Source organism: Phalacrocorax carbo, chromosome 5 (genome assembly GCF_963921805.1).
Source record: "Phalacrocorax carbo chromosome 5, bPhaCar2.1, whole genome shotgun sequence".
NCBI lineage: Eukaryota > Metazoa > Chordata > Aves > Suliformes > Phalacrocoracidae > Phalacrocorax > Phalacrocorax carbo.
In genome coordinates, this window is record NC_087517.1 from 43,017,075 (window position 1) to 43,038,703 (window position 21,629).

A 21,629-nucleotide genomic window follows, 5' to 3' on the forward strand; every position below is an offset into this window, starting at 1 on the left:
TAGTGCATTTCTCCACGGGATTTCTCTTAAACACCTGTGGATTTACAGTGCTAGCTATCTCTAAGGCTGAGACAGCAATCACAGTCACTCCCTTTCCACCACCTCCATACAAGAACCCATCAGGTCAACTTTGGATGGGTTGGTTTACACATGCATTTAAGGAAAACAACAACAACAACAACAAAAGAGAGAGACAAGAAGCCTTGTTCAGGAGATAAACGTCTGCTAGAAAGTATAATGGGATATGGCATATAAAAACTTTCTGCCTTTCATTGCAGCATGTCCACAAGTATATAAATACATCTAAATATGTGGATGAGAGACAAGAGAGTGGTTAAACGGAGGCATTTGCTGCAAGAACTGGATGAACCTCGAATCATGAGTGATCCAGGCACTGCTCTTCAAGCTTCGTCTGTCCTGTCTACCCACCACTTTGTTTCTCTCTGGGACTCTGCTTTGCCCACGGGGTCAACTACCATATTGCAAGTAAACACTGCTGCATCCTCTACTCCTCTTTCTTGCCTGTCTGCCCTTTACCCGTGGGAGAAGTGAGAAGAGTCAACTCTGAATTACACAGAGGGAATAAACAAATCTCTTTTAAAGAAAAATTGCACTGAGCAGGAGCGGCCTGTTCCTAAGAGCTTTGGAAACTGGCATTGTGTTCTTGCTGGGAAGGCACTAAAGTACAAATGCTTCTGTCCCTTGCAGTAACTACCCCCTTGTGCACACAGGCATTATGGCTTTTGGTCAGGGGCCACATGTATGAAAGCACACGGACTAACATGCCTTTTTCCTCTGGACAAGACCTCATTGCTGGCCAGCAGTCCAACACAACCCTTTGCAGCTGGAAGAGCTCATTAAATCTAGTCCCATTAAATCTGTAAGGGCTGCAGACAATGCAACAGCTAGAAAGCTGCTCTGGTCTGTCTTGTGCTATCATCAGGCACAGCAACAGGGATCTGAGATGCATATGGCTGCTTCCCTGCCTGTAAGCAGACACAGAAGGGTCACACAGAGCCTCTTCAGCTGGATACAGTTGTAGGTTGGGCTTAGAAACCAAGGAAAGAATACGGAGTAGCCCATCGGAGGGTGGTGGGTCTACTCCATCAGGAAGCTTGCAAACTCAGCAACAACATCTCCCAAAAAGCAGCCAGCCCTAGGGCAAGCCCACCTCAGAAAGCTCTGCCTGAGCCCATCCCAATCCTAGAAAGCCTTTCACAGACACAAGAGAGCATGGGCCGACCAAGATGAGGGCTGGAGCTCCACCTAGCCCCGTTGCCTCATTTCCAGATCTGGTCCCTTTGACTTGAAGAGGGCCAAAGAGACATTGAGTCAGGTTTCCAGACCGGCAGCCAATTCATTCCAGCAGACGTTTCTTGGCCCCAGGTCTACCTCATCTAATGGCATAAGGACTGCAGGCAAGGGAAGGTGGCAGTGCTAGCCAGCACTGATGGCTTCTGAAAATCCCATTGATTCCATTCCTCTTTTGATCTTCCACCAGGCAAAGCAAACGGGTTCGATTTGCAGATTGTGCCTCTCTCCTCCGGACTGCTCAAGCCCAAATAATAACGGCTTCAGGAAACCGTGTTTGCAGCCAGAGTCTGGCGCCTGTGGACTGATATCCTGCCACAGAGCAGCAGGAGTGGAGCTGCAGGAAAGCTAGATGGATTACCACCATTCCCCTCTGGCACCAGCGACTCAAAAATGTGCACTCAGAAGCCGAGGGTGTGTTTCAAATGCCTGGAGGGCAGCTCCATGCCAGGGCACCAACACAAGGTGCTACAGCAGCTCACCTGTGAGCATTGCCCTGGGAGGTCAGGTTCGGTGGGAACTTGCCAGCCTTTTGCATGTGTGTGCCTCTTACCACACACCTCCCACTTTTGCGCTCAGTGTTGTGTCTGCGTGGGTACCTAACAAGGCCTCTGCTCCTTTCTGAGGGTGCAGTTTTGGGTGCTGTATTTGAGGCACCTGGTGGGGTTTAAGCAAAGCAACAGCTTTTTGCTCCGACCCTGCAGGCCTGGCTGTTTCTCGGCGGTGTTCTCGTGACCACCTTGCCTTTCTGCTTGCTCGCAGCCGGCTGCAGCTCTGTCCACCCTCACATGGGCTGTTTCCTCCCTCAGGCTTATGGCAACCTGGATGAAAGACCCTGTGAGCCGTGCTGAAGGGAAAAACAGAGCACGATCACATAAAACCTCCTCTGCAGCTTTTAGCTATGGAAAACCTGGCCTAGCCTAAGAAAAGCAAAACTGTCCACTATACCCACTTCCAATCATTTGGTATCCTTGCAGAAGTGGAGGGGGCGGCCGGGAGGCTGCTCCAGGGAGTGGAGACAGTGCCCTTTACCAGCAGACTGGCCCTTCACCAGCAGGACCGAGCTCTACCGGGCTACGGGCTGCGGCTCAGGCCGCTGAGGGCCGCCGCCGGGATGGCCGCCGCCGGGATAGCCGGGCCGGGCCAAGCCGAGCCGGGCCGGGCCGCCGCGGCCTCCCTCCAGCGGAGGTGCCGCCGCGGGGAGGGTCTGAAGGAGGAATGTCCCCGGTCTTCCTGCCGGCTGCCGGCGCGGAGGCGAACCGCCCTCCTCCGTCGGCGGGGAAACAAACCACCTTAACGCGGAGGCAGGAGGCGGCCGGGCCGGCAGCACCAATCAGGCCTGTCCGGGGCGGGAGCGGGGAGGCAGGGCGGCGGCGGCGGGGGCCGGCGGCCGGCGGGGAGGGCCGGCGGCCCGGCCCGGCCCGGCGCGGTGCGGCGCGGCAGTGCGAGGGGCGATGGCGGAGGGCGGCCCCCCCGGCGGCGGGGACCCGCCCGTTGCCTCAGGCGGGCAGGCAGGTAACGTGGCGCGGCGCGGCGCTGCCCGCCCTGGGCCCGCCGCCCTCCCGAGGGGCGCCTTCCGGGCTGCCCTTGTGCCGGGAGGGGACGGGACAGCTCCCGGCCCGGGCCGCCACTTGCCAGGGGCTCAGCCCGGCTTCCCCACCCCCTCTCTCCAGCGCAGGTCGTAACCTGAAGGAATGGCTTCGGGAGCAGTTTTGCGATCACCCCATCGAACACTGCGAGGACACCCGGCTGCACGACGCGGCCTACGTGGGGGACCTGCCCACCCTCAAGAGCTTGCTGCAAGAGGAGAGCTTCCAAAGGTGAGGGGGGGCTTCCCACACGCCGCCCTGCCCTCAGCAGGCAGCCTCACCCTGGCTTTGGAGACCCTCACGGGGTCCCGCGTCAACAATTTTTGCCTAACGCTTCCCTGGGGCTGCTTAGCCCGCACCCATCGCCCCGCAGACTGCTTCTTTTGGAGACCCCTACCCCGCTCCGTTTTGTTTTTACAGGTCGGGAGGATGCTCCGCTCGCCCCTGAAATCATCCCCCCTGCCCCCCCCCCCCCCCCCAGGCAGGCAAATCTCAAGCCGGTTCGCAAGCGTGCGGCTGCCGCCGCGCACAAGCTCTTTTAAGATCAGGGTGGAAATGTAATACCGCGAAAACAGGAGCCTACGTATAATGAGAAAAACATACAAAAGGGATTACAATCGAATGTAAACCTGAAACACCCTGTGTTACAAAATCTGCCCAGTGCTAAGTCTGTGACCATAGGGATAGTTAATTAATTTTCCTGTGCACCGTGGAGAAAACTGCTTAGAGTGCGAAATGTCTCCCAGCCTCAAAAAAAGTGTCCTTTCAGCAAAAATGAGAATGAGCCAGCCCCTTCTTCTGCCACCTGGGCAACTGGTGCTCTCAGGTCCCTTGGTCTGAGATTTTTGCCTTGTTTTTTTGTCCCATTCTATGTGGGAACCCAGTGGCAGCAGAACTAGGTGACCTTCCCTGCAGGAAAAAGCAAAAGTTTGGCAAGAGGAGGAGGGCTGAATCCACAGCACCATCTTCTTTGTGACTCTTTAAATTTGGGGGTAGGTATGGGATGGAGATCCCCAAACCCCCGAGGTTAAAGGGAGCACTTTTATCGTAAGACTTGATAGCTGAGGGCTTGATGTGGGGTTTATACTATTCCTCTTCCTAAAACACAGTTGAAAAAACAGTTGTGGCATTGCTCTCCTAGCAAACTCTGTAAACGCACTGTAGAAAACCTGCGTTGTCCTGTCCCAGTGACGTGGGTCTGCATGGAGTGAGCTGGGAGAGCAAATCCACTGCTGTGCTGGTTAAAGAGCACTTTAGCCAGCCTACACTGGCCTTAAAGAAATCCCTTCCTCTCTGCGTGTTCCTGCTAAAATGGTACCCGCAGTGATTTGCAGAGAATTTGGGAGCAAGGTCTGGATGTTTATGAGATTTGTAGGGCTACCCTGAGATCTAGATGAGAGTGACAACTGGTACAGGTGGTTTCAGAGGGGATCTAAGCAATTGTCAGCCAGAGCTATCTCTTCTGTAAATTGAAAGAGGCTCTTATGCTGGTACAGCTACCCAACAAGGATGCTGATGGCCTACTTATGCTGTTCGGTGCAGGATGGCCACGCCTCCCAAGCTAGCTCCTTAATAGCAGGGTGCAGTTTTCCTGGATTTGTGTTTATGTCATCCCATGGTGCCTGGCTGAGTGTGGATGTTGCCAGTGGTGCGATACAGGTGTACGCCTGCTTTTCTGTATGTTGCCCCCCTTCTCCTGTGTCCTCTTGCTGTTTCCCTGCTGCTTTGACAACCTTCTGCCCCTTTTGGAGCAGCTTGAATTAAATGGTTGTGGTCCTCAGCTTGGCCACTTCTGATTTGGTACATCTCCCTGTAAAAAGGGAGTATTTTATTTTTTTTATTGGTAATTTTGACTCAGTTTTAAGGCAGGGTTTGTCCCTCACCGTGTGTATGTGCATCTCCTGACACAGCAGAGCTGTAATAAAGCCCATCTTTCAGGCACTACTCCAGTACATGCCATAGTCTCTGGCTGCCTACGTGCAGCGCCTAGTCAGGTTGTTGGTGGGAGCTTTTCAGGGATGCTATGAAGTGCCAAAAATGGGGAGGAAAACTTCAATGGAGCTGGTTGAGCTCTCCCAGCATCCTCCTCCGTGGCTGGTGGAGGTGGGGTGGCACAAGGCAGCAGGAGGGCTTCTCTGACCCAATGCATCTCCCCTCTGATGCCAGCCGGATCAATGAGAAGTCGGTGTGGTGCTGCGGCTGGCTACCCTGCACACCGCTGCGCATTGCCGCCACCGCCGGCCACGGCCCTTGCGTTGACTTCCTCCTGCGCAAAGGGGCCGAGATCGACTTGGTGGACGTGAAGGGGCAGACCGCCCTCTACGTGGCTGTGGTCAACGGGCACCTCGAGTGTGCCAAGATTCTCCTGGAAGCTGGGGCAGACCCCAACGGCAGCCGGCATCACCGCAGCACCCCTGTCTACCATGCAGCACGCGTGGGCCGGGCAGACATCCTTCGGGAGCTGATCAGGTGAGAGCTCGGGTCCAGACTGGAGGTGGTCCCAGTGGGGAAATGGGTGGCTCTGTCTCCCTCTCTTCATCCCTTAGGATCTTTCCCCCATGGGGCTCAGAGCATCTGTTCCCCATCACGTGCAGAGTGCCTCCCCAAGCCTGGTGAAGCTGGCCAAGAGGTGGACAGGAGAGAAGGTGGAGAGGTGCCCAAAGAGACATCCTTGTCTTGCCCATCGCTTGGCCCTGGCAACATGGCTGTGCCCAGCTGTGTCACTCCTATGACTGCTCTCCTAAGACAAAGCTCAAGGGACGAGTCTCTGTCTCTGATCCTACCATCCACTATTCAGTCAGAGCCAAATCTTGCAAAGTATATTCCCCCCCACCTCTGTCTCAACTGCCAGTTCCGTGCCCATGGCTGAATTTGTGTGTGAGGTGGATGCCCCAGCGAACCAGAAATTGTTTGGAAACACATCTCTCCTTTGCATAGCTCTGCCACTCTGACGATTTCTGTCATTGCGAGAGATGCTTGTTGCTGGCACTGTCTGTTCCTGGCTGCTTAGCATTTGCCCATCACTAGGACACCCTCCGTGGCATCTGATTCAGTCTCTCCTTGGCAGATAGCTGATGCACAGCTCCATCAAAGGACTGGCATCTTGGGGCCAGGGAGCGATGGCCGTCACTATGAGGTGATGAATAGTAACCTTAGCTGAGTGGTGGGTGGCTGGTGACCTCAGGATTTCTTCAACTGAAGACTGGTGGCGTTCAGTTTCTTCTAAATCCGAAGATTTTTGTATAAAGGACCATGCTGAGCACATATGGGCCATTGACACCAAATAATAAGGGATCCTAAGGGGAAAATGTAGGTTGAAGAAAGAGAAGAAAGTTTATTTGGATCCACACAGAAACACTCTCCAAGGAATCCCTTCAATGACCACAATTGCTAGAAAATAACAACGGAAAGAATTTGAACAGAAAAACTTCAAAATACTTGGGGATTTTCTCCTTTCCATTTTGCTTGTGGGGAAGTTAATTTTTGTACAAGTGCAGCTTTAAGGAAGCTGGCAAGTAGAGAGGAGGGGAGATGGTCTCCCCTCTTTGTTCCTTTCTCAGCAAGCTGAGAGAATGGTGTCCCCATCGCCACATGCTTGTTGGTACAGGGTTCAGCTTGCATGCTGCACTCCTGAGAATCTCACCTGATATGTCCACTAAGGTAGGGTGAAATGTAGCAAATGGTATTTCAGCAGCACATGGAGAGCTGATGCATCGATTTATGTGTCTACTCCTTGGGATACCTTGCCAGCAATATTAAAAGTAAGATTCTGGAAAACTTTCAGGTTTAAAAATTAACTGGAGTTTGTCCAATATCTTTTTATTAGGCAATGTCTCTCCCAAGGCTGCTAAGCTAATACCAAATTGTCAGATTGCCCAAAATTTCAAATATCTCAGAGTACGGATTTCACAGATCTGTTCAGAGTTGGTTACTTTAAAATGCAATCTTATGTTACAAAGCTCAGAGATTTTTTAAATGTTGATTTAAAGGATTTGGCAGGGGGAATGCAGTGAGGAAGACACATTTACTGAGATATAAGGAAATATTTCAGCATATTCAGCTCAAGAGGGCCTTAGTGTCCTGAAAAGAAAGCCCAACCCGGTTCAGGCTTGCTGCACGTTTCTAAACATCACCTTGTTCATTTTTATTTTTTGTTAATCATATGGTAGCACAATCAGGATTCCTGAATCCTACCACAATTGCTGAACCAGCTAACCAAGCAATAGGTGAAATTGTATCCATTAATAGTAGATACACAGATAGCTATGGAATGGTGAATGGCTGGCGGTAATATTTATGATTATATTGCCAGGGTCTAGATTATTTTCCTAACAGCTTGTGATGTGATCATGCTGCGATTGTGTCAGACTGTTGCATTATACTTGCAGCATGACTGAGGGCTGACCCAGTGTATTAAGGACAAGAGAATCCTTTTGCCACACTAAAAGCAGTGAAAAAGCCATCTGACAAATCATCGCAATGCCTCAGGCGCATGCCTGTGACAAAAGCAGAATTTTGTATTTTGCTTTGAACTGGGGGTTTCCACTGAGAATTTTGATGGCGATAATGAAAAAAAAGGACTGAAATGAAGGGGTACCTGCTGTCTGGTCAGGACCATGGCCATAGGAGGCAGCCACCATACAACAACGCTACGGAAGTCCCACAGCAGCACAGATGACTCTATCCAAATGCTCAGGTAGTCTGATTTTAAGAGATTTATCTACAGGGAATATGTGCAATTGCCTGTGGAAAGCAGACACCTTTTCTTATTTAGCCCTCTGTACTCCAACATAGGTGACATGATGCAGATTCAGCAAAGTGGTGTGGAAGTCCCCAAAAGATGGGAATGTCCCTTCAGTGTGCAGTGATCCCTGGGCCAGCTGCCTGGCCTAGGAAGCGAAGCTCAGTCCTGTGGCTGGTGCGAGGACCAGCTCACACTCGGCAGTGTTGTTATTGCCTACCTCCACCCTTTTTCTGCATTTCTCCACTCCACAGGTCTCATGACATCTCAGCCAAGATGTTCATGCTTGGGAGATCTTGTGCATTGGGGTAAAAATACACTGCGTGCCACTTGCAGCTCTTCGAAAAATTTCCTTTGCCCTTGTTCTGCATGTGCTTAATTTAAATGAGACTATTCACATCCGCAGAATTGAAGCATTTGGTTAAGTATTTGCTGGATAGGGACCAGCCCCTACTGGGTTCAGTGAGAGCTGTGCTTGCCTTGAGGCAGAATTTGTCCCCAGGTCCTTATTTGTTTTATTAACTGCAGAAAGGAATATAACGCTATCTAGGAAGATAGAAAAACCTAGTTCTCTGAATGCTCAGTTTGCAATTTTGGGAGGGGGACTGGCCGGTGAAGGAACCTTTTATCCCTCTGTGGGGAGAAGGGACAAGGCTTTGCTTGATCTGCAGTGCTGCAATTAAAACTAGCTATTCCTTAGGGGATTGTGTTGTCTTCCTCCTTGTTCCCGTCCAAGCTGCATGTGAAATAGATGGAGTTAGTGTCCCCGCTGCTTGGGTGTTACCCAGCCTGGAGGAAGTAAGTGCTTATTTCTGCTGTCTCTTCTTTCCGCAGCATTGCCATTTTTCAAATGCCATGATTTTCCAGAAAGCGACAGTTGGCCTTTTTGTTCCCATTTATTTGTCTGCATTATTCCCTTCCTCAAAAGAAAAAAAAAAAAAAAAAGAACCAAATAAGCCTCATTTTCTGCTCATTGACAACATGGTGACATCTGTACTTCCCAAAAAGAAGTATGCTCTGGGCACTGCTTCTGTTTGATGGTGATGGTGATGTCCACTGAGTAGGGCTTTAGCCTGCTGGCATGCCTCCTCTGTGCCATAGCAAGCCTGAGCCTGCTTTGCTCTGGCCGCAGGGTTTACTGAGCAGTTCAGACACCATGGCACCATGTGGTGAAGATGTGAGGTATGGATTTCCCTGTGGGGTAGAGTGAGGCAGGAGTCATTTGCAAAAGGCTTGAGAGGTTTGCTGCTGCACCTCGTAGAGGTCTCCCCTTCAGCACCTGGAGTGCTGGCCAGTGAACTGTAATCTCTTGTGCGGTATCTGGTATAATATATAACCTGTGAATGGAGCTGTGCAGGATGGATGGGGAGAGCAGAAGGTCTGACGCAATTTTGTGTTTTTTCAGTTTCCTTCATGCTGAGAGTTGGCGGGTACATCACTTGAGCTGAGCTGAATACTAGGGAAAAGGCCTCTTTTTGACTCCCTGGTGGGATTTCTGATGGGATTTCAACCACCCAAGCTCCTTCGGGAGCAGGATTTTGTCATACACGTTTCGCTGTTGAGCACAGATATCTGTTCTCATTTCCCTGCTGTCTGTGACAGTCAGATCAAATGCCTGTATTGCTTTTTGGCCTTTTTTATCCTGGTGGGGAAGTTATTTCACTGTATCTCTTCAACTGTGTCATTTGGAAACATCCCTGCTCCCCAGCCGGCTCATTAGTATCCAGCATTACGTGGTGCTGGCTTGGGGCTGAGCCATCCCTTGTGCCAAGGCCATGCTTGGCACATCCTTCAGGACGGCAAGGAAAGATGTTCCTCACTTGCTTTCTCCTGAGCCTGGGCTGTTGCAGGCAGAGACACAGCTTTACTTCTTGAAAATCAGACTGCTGGATATGGCATTCCCACTCAGAAGCCCTGCCAGGCCCCTCTGAGGGTAGGTACGGGCAGTTCTTCAGTGGTGGACCCCAGAAGTACCAAAATGAGGCAAGGTGCTCACCCTCTGGGTGTACTTCAGCCATTTTGTCACCCTGTCATTTTGTCACCCTGGGGTGCAGTTGTGGTGCTGTTGCCCTTGTTTCCAAACCTCTGCTCTTCTCTCTCCCCCACCCAGGTATGGCGCAGATGTGGATGTGAATCACCACCTCGCCTCCCGGGTCCCCAGCCTCTCCCTGCGGCCCCTCACCACGCTGGTGGTCTGCCCACTGTACATCAGCGCTGCCTACCACAACCTCCAATGTTTCCGGCTGCTGCTCCAGGCAGGAGCCAACCCGGATTTTAACTGCTGCGGGCCCATCAACATCCAAGGCTTCTCCCGGGGCTCCCCAGTGTGCGTGATGGACGCTGTCCTGCGGCATGGCTGTGAAGCGGCATTCGTCCACCTCTTGATTGACTTTGGAGCCAATCTGAACCTGGTGAAAGTGGAGGCCTTGGGAGTTGAATCCACTGGAAGGGTCAAAGTCAACCCTGAGGCTCTGCAGGTGTTCAAAGAAGCAAGGGGTAAGTGGCTTTGACTTAGCAAAGTGGTGCTGGTTTTATCTAGCTCTGGATTTGGGAGAACTCTTTGTAGAGTTTATTTAGTAGTTAGGAGCTGTTAAGTAGGTAGGGTGGGTGTTACCAATCTCTTTTGGGTCTGTTTGTTCAAGTGCTTTCAGTTAAGTGCAAAAAGATTGTCTAAACAAGTTATACCTAACTTAAAAACGTAAAGCGATTCTAACACAGAGAAAAGATAACTGGGATTTCACAAGCTGTTAAGCTAAGCGTTAATGACTTCACCGCCCCTGATATGGCTCCTGAAGACCTGTTGCCGGCCAGGCAGGCATCAGGCCGGAGAGGGCTGTGGGGCTGGCCTCTGTGGCTCCCTCGCAGGGATCCTCAGTGTTGCAGAGCTGCTGCCTGCCTCTGGCTCTGTCAACGCTGATGACTCAACCCTAGGGCTTCCCCATAAGCCTCCAGCTAGACTCCCTGTTTTTCTCCTGTTGCATTTTGTATGTTCAGTCGTGTTTTCCCTCTTGAGTTTTTCAGCTACCAGTGATGCCTACTTCAGTAGCCCAGCTTCTGTCTGTAGCTTTACCTTTTGTATCTTCCAGCTCTTTTCCATTGCCTAATTGTGTCCTCAGCAGCCTGAGGCGAGGTTTAAGCAGTGGGGTCCTATCAGAGCTGGGCTTTGTGTCTGCAAACCACAGGCAGGTTATGGCATATCCAGTGAGACCCAGTTTTCCAAAGCTGTGCAGATGTGCCCTCGCTGTTCTTGAGTGACCCCGTGTGCTGCAGTGGGGCCCAGGAAGGGACCCAAGAGGTAGCTGTGTCTGGACAGGCTACTTGGGAAGTAAAGTCACAAATGGTGGTAGCAAATGGCAGGAGGGAGCTCAGATGGTGGTAGAAAAACATGGGAAAAGGCTGGCTTTTTGAATTTTATGTCCTCTGGGAGGCAAATGAGTTACAAAAGAAGTAAACCAGAGCCTCAGACCTGAACATGCCTAAATTTACCTGCTATTTCTTCCTTTTTATAACAAAAGCAACATCAACACAGTGCGCACCCTTGTTCCAGCAAGGGCAGCACCTCGTAAAACCATGAGGCTCAGCTGGTGAAGGCCAGGGCTTTGCACCAGGGTCGGAAGTAGGGTTTCCCTCTTGAACTCCAGAGAAATTTGAAAGGGATTCAGGTTGTATGATACAACCCCCAGCCCGTACCCTGAAGTTATTCAGCTTTGCATGTGCCTGGTTTTTAAACCTTCCTGGTCTTTTGCTGAGAAGAGGTGCACATAAGCTGGAGCAGGTGGTTTCCATTAGGCCTGGATTTAGGAGGCAAATGGGACTCCTCAGGTAGAGCATGCAGGATAATGGAGTGGTGCCTTGGAGGTCCAGTTCCTGAATCAACATGGACACCACCATCCTCTTGTCCCTGTGCTGGAAGAGCTCTCCATGAACTCAAAAGAAGCCCTCAAAAGAAAGTTGGGATAAGGCCTGAGCTGGCTATCAGTGCTATTATTTCCCAGGGGGCAATTTAGAGCAATAATAAAGTCCACATAATTTTAAAATTATCTGAATAGTATAAAGCCTCTCACAGCCTCCACTGGTGTGGATTTGGCAGTGATCTCCTGAACCCTCTCACGCAAGGACTGCCTCCGTGGTCACAATCCCATGCAGTCTTCAGCTTGCCCTTCCAAACTGCCCATGTGGCAGCTGTTGTTGCTCCAAGTTTTTGGCCAAAAGTCTTGGCCTTCTCACAAGGAGGATTTGTGCATGCTCAGCTCTCCTGTGCTGCCTTTGTATTGCTGTGCAAGACGTGGCCTTGGTGTTCGGAAGGGGTAAATGGCTCCTCAGCTGTCAGCCAGAGCTCAGCGCAATTTACACGTGATTATCCCTCACTCTTCCTCTCTCTGTCCCTCAATAGTTTTTCTCTGCTTTCTTTATTGCAGGCCACACCCGGAGCCTCTTGTCTCTCTGCCGCATAGCTGTACGAAGAATACTTGGCAAATCTCGTCTGGATCTGATCCATATCCTTCCAATCCCAGACCCCATTAAACAATTTTTACTTCATGAACACAATTAAAGGGGAACTGGCTGCTTTCTGGGACAGTTTGATTTGGTAAATGAGTGTGCTGATAAAGCCAGGTGCCAATCGTAAACCTTCCCACACAGTTAAATACTGTATTGCTCATGGAGTGCACATAATTCCCTGCCCCTGTGATTTTTCCCTTCCAAACTTAGGGTGCAGTGATTCTGTCTGTCTATTCTTAAGCTACCGGTTATCTAACTGGTGATCTCTTGTTTGCAACTGGTTGGGCGATGAGGCCAGTAAGTGTGTGTGGCTGTTACATGAGCAAATACAATATATCCTATAGCTGTTAGCATATATCTGTTTGTTATGACTCTACCTCTGTTATTGCTCTGTGTTACACACAACTTGGGTCTCAGCAGCACTTCTGTGTGGGGAAAGGGTCCATATTTAAGCCTTTCCTCATCCTATAGCATACAAGGGAGTCTCTCCTCGCCTTGTAGGGATTTTACAACAGCACTGTTCTCTTTCTGCTGTCAGTATCTGGCCTTTCTCTTCCCTGTGGAGTTTGTGATTGCTGCTGTAAAAGTGGGTGTATTTTCTTCTGTCCTCTTCTGGTATGAAATGCATCAAGTTTCCTGTCCAGTGCTGTATGTTACTTGGAGATTTGTATCCGTGTCTCTACGTGCTGCAAGGTAGCTGCTGACTTGGCTTTCTTCATGTAGAGGCCCCATCACGCAGATGGGAGAGTAGCAGAATATGTAATCATAGCCTGAGTTGTTTCTACAGAGCACCAGATCTGTCGTGGCAGCTTGGCTCTCCCTTCAGCACTGTAATGGACAAGGCAGGGGCTGGCTGGTCCTCCTCCCAGCTGCCTAGAACTGGGTCAAGTCTCATGACCACTGCCATAGCATGAATGAGAAAACATGGAGAGAAGAGGAAAAGGTAATTTCAGCTCTAGAAACTGATAGCTACGCAGCCTGTTGTGGGGATGTGATCCCTGTGGTTCGGTCACCACTGCAGTGCTAGTGGGACAAGGACTGTGATACTCAGATGAAGCCAGCACGTGAACCTGAAAGATTTCTAGGGTACTTTTTGGAAAAGCAGTGGCTAAATTAATCTTCTCACTGTAAAATGGGTTTGAATATTTGAGAGTGACCAGGAGCAACAGTGGAGGCATTGCTAAACTAAACTGTTGTGTTGCTGTGCTGGATGGTAGTTGATGCAATGCCTCTGAATGTATCTGTGTGATTATGAAGAAAAAGACACCAAAATGATGTCTAGACTGCTTGCTTGCGATATTGCAGTGATTATGATATTATTGAAGGTCCAGTAAAGTAGCTGACAATGCACAGCACATAGAAATAGAAGTTCCTACCTACCTTTTACTCCATATCCCACAGTGGTGGTATGACCAGAGAAAACCCTTCCAGATACACTTAACAGGTCTTTTTGCATACTGCGAATTTCCACTGGCATTGTGGAAAAGGGAGAAGGAAGGACTTTTTGTCTTTTCTTGAAGAGTTAGGAGGTTATGTGCTCCTAAATGCAGCATTGCATCCAGCAGCCTGGGCTCCTTTGATTTCCAGTGCCTCTACATTGCTGTTTACCTTCATGTAACAAGCTCATAGAAAAGTGTCATTCTGCAGTTAGTTGACAGCCTTTTTCATTGGGATCTCAGGGTGAGCCAGCTCCTTAAAGGTAGTGACGTAGTCATTGTATAGGAAACACTGTCAAAATAGCAACTTTAGAAGGACAGAGGTGATGGTCTCTCAGGATCTTGGGTAAAAGCTTAGGTGATAACTGGTACTTGCTTTTACTTCACTGATTCAAGTTCTTTCTAGTCACTGTGTTATAAGTTGATTTTTTTGGACAGTCTTTCTTTGCCAGATGTTCTTTCCATGCTCATGCAGTTGGCAAGGGTGTTTTTCCAGATGTGATCCTAAAGATGTTGGGGATGTATTTATTGTATGGTATTAGTGCCTAGGGACCTGTTGTTGAGAGCTGAGGTAAGCATGGGATGGCAAGAACAGTAAGACAGCCCCTCCTGGGAATGGGATCTAGCTGTGGTTGCTCTTCTTGCCCTGCTGCAGTAACAGGGAAGTGGGGTTGTTTAAGCTGCCTTGCATTTTGATTTTGAATGCCTTTGACCGACAGCCCTGGTATTCCTGCCTCTGTAGGAGCAGATCCTCAAGGCTGCCCCACAGGTCTTGCCCCATAGGTCTTGACACTAGTTACAAAATGTTCTTTTTCTGGAGGCATAAATGAATGCAAAATCACAGTTCAGTGTCTGTTCCTCCCAGTGTGGGATTTGTTTAGGGTGGAGTTCAGTAAGCAGCAATGGTCTTTCTTGTGTGTTTTATTATCTGCTGAAGAACACGTGCCTTTCCAAGATGCTTCCAGAGAAGAAGGAGGGGCAGGAAAAATGCAGCCCCTGATTGTTTCCTGTTATTTCAGTTCCATGGCCAGGTCTGGAAGGTCCAGCTGGCCCCTCACATTGCTCTGCTCACTGATTTTAGGATAAGGTGACAAAATTTGCACTGGTGAGAACAGGCTAAAGTGTGGTGGTTACACTCAGTGTTCAGATACCAAAGCAAAGGATAATTTCAAACCCTCAAGAGGTGAGATATGGCAAGGACATGTAGCTGTAGGCATGCTTTCAAGGTGAGAAGGCAGCAGTTTTCCACTGTTTCCTTTTCAGGCTTGCAGATGGTTTAGGTTTTCACCATGCTGGAGGCCAGGGCAGCCCATGAGCATGTTGCCTGAGAGTTGTGTGCTTGCTTTATGGAAGTGTTAACATGCCTGAAAGATGCAAACAGGTTGTAAAGCCTCTTGTCACCTTGCTGGTGGAGCCATAATGTTTTGCAGGAGCATGGGGTGAACATACTCTCTAGCTCCAGTGTAGAGGTAGAAAATGTGAGAGGTTGTCTTTAGAAAATGCCATGGAAACAGCTTCTTTGGGTCAACTTTTTCCCCCTTGATTTTCACTTGTTCAGGCACTTTTGCCAACTGGTAGCAAATTAGTGCCTTTTGGGAGAAGGCGGTAGGGTGGATGTGGAAGGAATATGCTCCTCTGGGGAGAGCTGGCTCCACCTGGAATGAGCTACGGTAAAATGCCACGGTGTGGATTATGGAGGATAGCCCAAATAAATTCAGGGAATTTAGTTTTTATGGGCATGATTAACACAGTGCCTAATTTAACTCGAGTACCTAGTTAAAGCTAAGCCTCTGCAGATGACCTGTTACAATTTTCATTATAACTACCTTCAGTATTTCATTTGTTGACCATTGGGCCTCTAAATGACAGTATCCTACAACATGCTTATGGATAGCCAGCCAGTGGCACCCTGACCAATCTAGCAACTGTGCTCGCTCCTAGAACTGTAACTCCCATGTGTGTGAAATTGAGAAGAGCATCCTCTTCCCATGCACAAAGTCAGTACCTGTAGGATGAGAGGAAATGGCCTCAAGCTGCATCAAGGGAGGTTTAGGTTGGATATTAGGAAAAATTTCTTTACTGCAAGAGTGGTCAGGCACTGGAACAGGCTGCCCAGAGAGGTGGTGGAGTCACCATTCCTGGAGGTGTTCAAAAAACGTGTAGACGTGGTACATCATGGCATGCTTTAGGAGGCATGGGGGTGTTGGGTTGGTGGTTGGACTTGATCTTAGAGGTCTTTTCCAACCTTAACAATTCTATGATTCTACCTGGGACTAAAGCGTTTCCTTTCTAGGTCCCATTGGTGGGGACTTTGACCTCTGTTAGTTTACTGTTCTTTATTTATAATTTGAGATATGATGATCATGGTGATCCAACAGTGTGCTGAACTTTATATGTTCGGGTAGTTCTTTTGACCTCAAGCTTGAAGGACTACTTGGGTGTTCAAATCCAACCAATGTGAAGTCCAAAGGAGTTCCCTGACCATGGATATCTCCAGCCCCTGATCCCCAGGTCAAAGGATGGTTAACCCAACCCAAAAGCAAGTGAGCTTGAAGTTCATCCATCACATGGACATTTGCAGAATCAAGGCTTTGAAGTTCAGGAGACTTTTTGCCTGGACCATCCATCCAACTCCCATCTTAACGGAGGGACTGTGCCTCCTGCGAAGGTCTCTCTGTTAAACCTGGATGGTCTTTTGGCTTGAGAGCCTGAAGGGAGTCCAACTTGGGGACAACTCACATATTATTAAGCTGTAAGTGCAAAGACTATTGTTAGAGTAAGCCCCTGTGGACATCTGTGCTGAGGCTACATAAACCCAGCTTTGCCTAAGTGAAGTGGTTTAATACACAGACTTAGAAGATCTGGAATTTTCGTTGCAGAGAGGTAATAATGAATCTCAAAATACTTTCGTGATATTTGTAGACCTTGGTGTCCTGTCCTGTAGGGCCAAAACCTATATCCTCTGGCTGTCCCTGTCCTTTTAAACCCAAGAAACAAGTCTTCCAATATGAAATCTGAGTAATAATACGTGTGTGTAATATATCTTCACACTCTATAAACAGCATTTATTTTTGCCTTAACTTGGACTTCACCGTTTCCTCTTATGTAGCAAAGCATTCTCTTTTGTAAATGTATTCTTTTCCATGCTGTCCATGGGGCATGCTCAGATAACATGAATAACAAATGAGTATCGTGAAGTCATGGGTGGGAAATTAAACATTTCTGCAGCGTACATCCCCTATATTGAAGAATGCCTATTATATTTGTGCATAATATATAAAGTGTATATTGTGTGGCCTTGCTGTAAGCCTGGGTGGGATGGGATAACAAAAATTGGAAAATGGTTAAAGAACCAAAACAGGCCTGGTATAAGCAAGGCAGATCCAAAGCAGTCTTTTTCATGTGGGCTTCTTTGCTGCTATAGGGGATTTCCAGAGCATGAAATGCTGGTAGCTGGTACCCAAAAATAATATCCTGTTCTTTGGGAGTTTTGCAAAAGGCAGAGGAACAGCATCTGTTGGGTTGAAGTGTTTTCTTTTTCCCCATCCCCAAAGTCAAGTAAATCACTTTTTACCTGCTTTTTTGCACCTTACTTCACCTTGTCTTTTTACAAAGGCAAATCCAGCCTTTGAGGTACAGCACCTCCTTAGCCCTTCCTGTTCTAGTGAAGAAAGCAGTGTAAGAATCTGCCCAGGACAGAGTAGAGGTGACAGAGTTCCACTTCAAGAAGTGCTTATCAGTGGTCTGTTGGTTTTGCCCAGGGTAAAATGGTTGTGCACAGCAGCAAGATCAGATCTGAGAGCAGATTGGAGGTATCTGTGGTGGGCCTGGATCCACGTGTAGCTGAATAAAGATGTTCCAGTGCAAGAGCATGGCTGTCTGCCTAATTATTTGTGTCGCCATGGGAAGGAGTACAGCTCTATGTATGCGGCAAAGAGCAGGGGTTGGATTTGCAAAAGCCTGCATCCTGCTGGCCTTGCCTCTGAGGCTGTAGCTGACTCCTCTGCATGTTTTGTAGCCACTGGAGGGGGCCGGAGAACTGTGCTGCCTGCAAGGGGGTTACAGGCAAGCAGGCAGGGACTGGGCAGTGGTTTCCTGCACCACTGGCAACTCCTGCCTTGCCACCCTTGGACAAATTTCAGGAAGGGTATGGCAGCCAAATTAAAATGTAAACTGATGTGAATGTGCAGAGGAGCCATGTCTCTGGAGCTTCTCCCCCACCCAAATCCTCTCTCACAAGCTCGCATGTCCTCTTGGCAGTGCTGGCCTGCCCTTTCGGCAGGGTGCCGTGGCAGCTTCTCCCCATGCAAGGTGGCTGCTGTCACCCACTGCTGGTTGGAGCAGCCCAAAGCTCTTGGTGTTCCACCTGTTCCTTCAGGCTGAAGAAGGCTCTTCAGACCTCTCATTTCTGCTCCTCCTTACTTTGCACCCAGCTCTGGAAATGTAGCTCATCAGTTTGTCCTGGCATGAAAGTACTCTGAAGTCAGTGTAATTCCTCAGAATATTTTGATTTTTATAACTTAGCTTTTTCTGGTGTTTTCATTGGAAAACTCCCTGCAAGCTTAAGCTGCAAGCATTTCTGATGGTTGCTCTGTTCTTCCTAGGGGTTAGCAGATGTGCAGGCTCCGTCTGCAGCACCCGGACAATTTGCATTCTTTAGCTCAGGTGGGAGAAGGAGCATTTTGGGTACCTGAGGATTTAGTCCCTGTAGCTATCTCCAGTCAAGGGCACTGTCCCTTTTTTCAGGATTCCTGCTATTTTTGCTTGGGAGATGTTTGTCCAAGCTGGTGCCAGAATTTCCTCTAAAGGCAAAAAGAGAGTTTCTCCTAAATTGGAAGAAAATGATCAAATGGCTTGGAATTACGGTGATTGTGATTAAAACCAAAGCAAAACAAGCCCTAGTCTGAAATTCTAACATCTCCAGCCTCAGTACTCCTCTAGTTCAGAAGCGGCTCTCTCCTGTCTCCCAGTGCATCTCCCCTGAGGCTTGTGCAGTAGCCACCCTAACTTGGTACTGTGACCTTTCTGGGTGGTGGGTCAGCAAAAGCATCTGTGTGCTGCAGCTTAGAAACAACAGGAGATTTACCGTCAACTGTGAGACATCTCTGTGTCCTAGCTGCAAACTTCGGGACAATAAATGTGGAATTGTTTAAAGGGCTGCTAGATTCCAGCCGTGACTTTGCATGCTATTAACCTGTCCCCTCTCGGTTATTTCTCTGGAGTAGACAGGCTGGGGTGTCCAGTCACCTCTCACAGAGTTTCATGTATGGCTGGGGAGAAGAGCTCATGGGTGCGTGTGTCCTTGGTTTATATAGCGGCATTGCAACATTTTCCTTATTAGTTACACTCATTAATCTAATCTTAAGATCTAATGCGGAGTTCCCTTTCCTCTAGCAGCAAGGAAGAGAAGAGATTTTGCCTTGCACTGTGTGATGCTCAAATATTTGTGCTGGGCTATGAGAACTGACCAAGACTGCAATAAATCTCAGGCAGTCTCAAAGCATTTCCTCTAGCATGCATTATTTCCACTCCCCCAGCCGACGCTCGGGAAGCCCCTACTTGTTTTAACTTTTTTGTTTTGTTTTGTTCCCTATCAGCTCCTTCAGGCTTGTCTGCCCTCCCAAATGAGCTCTCTGTCCCCTGCAAGTTGCAACCTGGAAGAAAATTAAGAGGTCCATGGCTCACCTGCAGTATGCCTGAGAGGCAGGGCAGCACACACAGGGTGCCTGGCTCCGGCGCCCGTGCCAGCCCTGTGCAGGGGAAAGGAGGCTGCAGCCCCCAGTCCATAGTTGCACTGCGGAACCTGTTAACCCATCTCCAGGTACGCGCATTTCCTGCTGCTTTCAGCACTTTTCCCCCTCCCAATGCGTATGTATGAGCTTGATTTGTACTGTTATGTTTTGCAATTTTTTTCACTTTTTTTTTGTTGTTTGTGCTTCAGAGACAAATGAAATCTGCTTTTGTTTACTGGAAAGTATGCTTTATTTTCCCATCATCAAGCATCTGGTGTTTGTAAAATGCACAACGAATCTTTCCAACAGAAAATCAGCCAGCCTGAGTGTGCCTGGCCAGGAGTTCACGTGTGCCATGATCTTTATCCTAACAAGGTACTAAGAAGTCCAAATGAACAAAGTGCCAGCCAAACACGCTGCACAATGGTGAAAATCTATAGGTAAAAAGGTGGAAATTCACATTTCCCATGAAACGTATGTTTAGCAAAGGCTGTGAGTTACTGGAAGGCCCAAGTAAGCCTTTGTCTAAAAGCTTTTTGTAAGAAGGGAACAGTGGCAGGTGGTGCGTACCTGTGAGCCTCAGGGAAGAGCATCTCCAAATATTTTCATAGGATGCTTCTGTCACTAGGAGTCAGAGAGGAAAATAAAGCCAAGATGGGTAAGACGGAGTAGGACAACCATAATCATTGATTAATGGCTTTGGCTGTCCCCCAAAAGGTAGCAGGATGATGTACGATCTGTACGCAGGCCACTCCCCATGGCACAGGCTTTCTATAAGCTTTCCAAACATACCAGGGTGAGGTGATGCTTGCAGACAGGGCATTTTCTCTGATGGCGTCTTTCCACAATCATCTGAAAGCTGCTAAGGGAATTTTGGAAGCTGGTTTCCAGCCATGATTCGCTTGGCCAACTCTGCACTTGCCTTTAATTTTAATAATTTGGCGACATCCATTTATTTAACATTTTGCAAAGCAGGGTCTGTGTTTGCTCAGAGAAAATGAGAGTTGAAGGATGGTAAAATGCCTTCATAAATTGGAAGTTAAATGAAGAAATTTCTTTAAAAGCCCTGAGTGCTGTTAGCTCCATGTAGTGGTGTCACTTATGGCATTGTGAGCTGTGGTACCAGTTGGAGGCATGGAAGGTTAAGGAGGCACAGGGAGTGGGGTGAATTGTTTTGTGGGTGCTTCTGGCCTTTCTGAGCCTGTTTTTGTTTGCAGTTGGAATGTAATAATAGATTCATCCCTTGTTTCATTTCCCACAAAACACAGTTTTACCAAAAAGTCTTAATTTTGGAAAATTTTAGCAACTGAACATTTCCTATCAGTATGAAAGCAGCTTCTGAAAGTTTTTCTCTTACATTTGATCATATCAGTGTTATTGCATGACACTGTCTGTAGTGGAATGTCTTGTGATGCCATAGATGCAATACCTAATTTAATTTAATTTTTTAATTTTTATTTTCAGATTACTAATGGTAGCTGCAGCTTGGTCTGAATCAGGGCATACATCAAATTAATTTGTTTAATTTATTTTTTTTTAAATAAGAGCTGTTTTGCTTTGCTCCCCATTGCCCTAGGATGAGGTTAAAGATTGTGTACTGTAGTAGACATTAAGCATGTTTGCAGGAGTTGCTTAGGCACCACCAAGATTCACAGATAAGGTGCTCTGAAGAGCAGTCCAGGACACATCAGCATGGTGCCATCTTGCACAGATGACTGACGAAGCCTTGGTCATGCACTGGTGAGCAGTGGCATCTCAGAGCAGCACTTCATTGCTGAGCAGTGTTTGGTGGGATGAAGCTGCCGGGCCAAGAAAAGCCTGGTTGTGCCTTGAGATGCTGCAGTCTTTGAGCCTTTGTGGCTGTGTAACAGCAATCTTCCTCCCATCTCAACACCACCCTGGCACTTGAACATGCACCTCCAGATGCTTCTTGTCGAGCTGGAAAGGAATTTTGCTTTATAATAAATGTGTTGTAAGACTTCCTGTTGTTTAAAGGCATTCGAGTCCTTACCTTCATCAAAGCAACCAATAAAGCCTCCTATAAATGCTACCTAGAAGAGCAGAAGTTTCCAATTACCCTAGCTCCACTCCTAATATCAGTTCCTATAGTTACCAACCTCCATTAGTGCAAACCTTCTTAAAGCCAAAACATCAAGGCAGAGATTCTTCTGTGGCTTAATTGGCGACTGCCACTAGTCTGGAGGTGGGTCATCCTAGTCTTGGTGGACTTGGCAGTGTTAGGTTTATGGTTGGACTTGATGATCTTAAAGGTCTTTTCCAACCTAAATAATTCTGTCACTTATCTGCGCCTTCACACACG

General features: G+C 48.4%; 1 protein-coding gene across 5 annotated transcripts; it reads left to right on the forward strand.

The window, feature by feature from the left end:
- The first annotated feature begins 2,664 nt into the window (after positions 1-2,664).
- On the forward strand, positions 2,665-21,290 carry ASB1 (ankyrin repeat and SOCS box containing 1). 5 transcript variants are annotated; one of them, XR_010373078.1, is made up of 8 exons: positions 2,665-2,826; positions 2,990-3,131; positions 5,067-5,369; positions 9,752-10,137; positions 12,060-12,229; positions 19,175-19,398; positions 19,519-19,684; positions 20,774-21,290. XR_010373078.1 is itself a non-coding variant. In XM_064452197.1 (6 exons), the coding sequence occupies exons 1-5, from the start codon at positions 2,766-2,768 to the stop codon at positions 12,191-12,193; spliced, it is 1,026 nt and encodes a 341-aa protein (XP_064308267.1). In that variant the 5' UTR covers positions 2,665-2,765; the 3' UTR covers positions 12,194-12,229; positions 19,175-21,290. The 5 variants fall into 5 exon arrangements, 3 of the variants coding, with proteins under 3 accessions (XP_064308267.1, XP_064308265.1, XP_064308268.1); XR_010373077.1 differs by having other exon boundaries at positions 19,519-21,290; XM_064452197.1 differs by having other exon boundaries at positions 19,175-21,290.
- Positions 21,291-21,629: the final 339 nt, after the last annotated feature.

What these genes read in the sequence shown, in the direction of transcription:
- ASB1 (XM_064452197.1), top strand. Translation starts at nt 2,766, where the DNA reads ATGGCGGAGGGCGGCCCCCCCGGCGGCGGGGACCCGCCCGTTGCCTCA. An exon ending in TGCCTCAGGCGGGCAGGCAG is followed by an intron (nt 2,827 to 2,989) that starts GTAACGTGGCGC and finishes TCTCCAGCGCAG; the next exon opens with GTCGTAACCTGAAGGAATGG. An exon ending in GGTGTTCAAAGAAGCAAGGG is followed by an intron (nt 10,138 to 12,059) that starts GTAAGTGGCTTT and finishes TCTTTATTGCAG; the next exon opens with GCCACACCCGGAGCCTCTTG.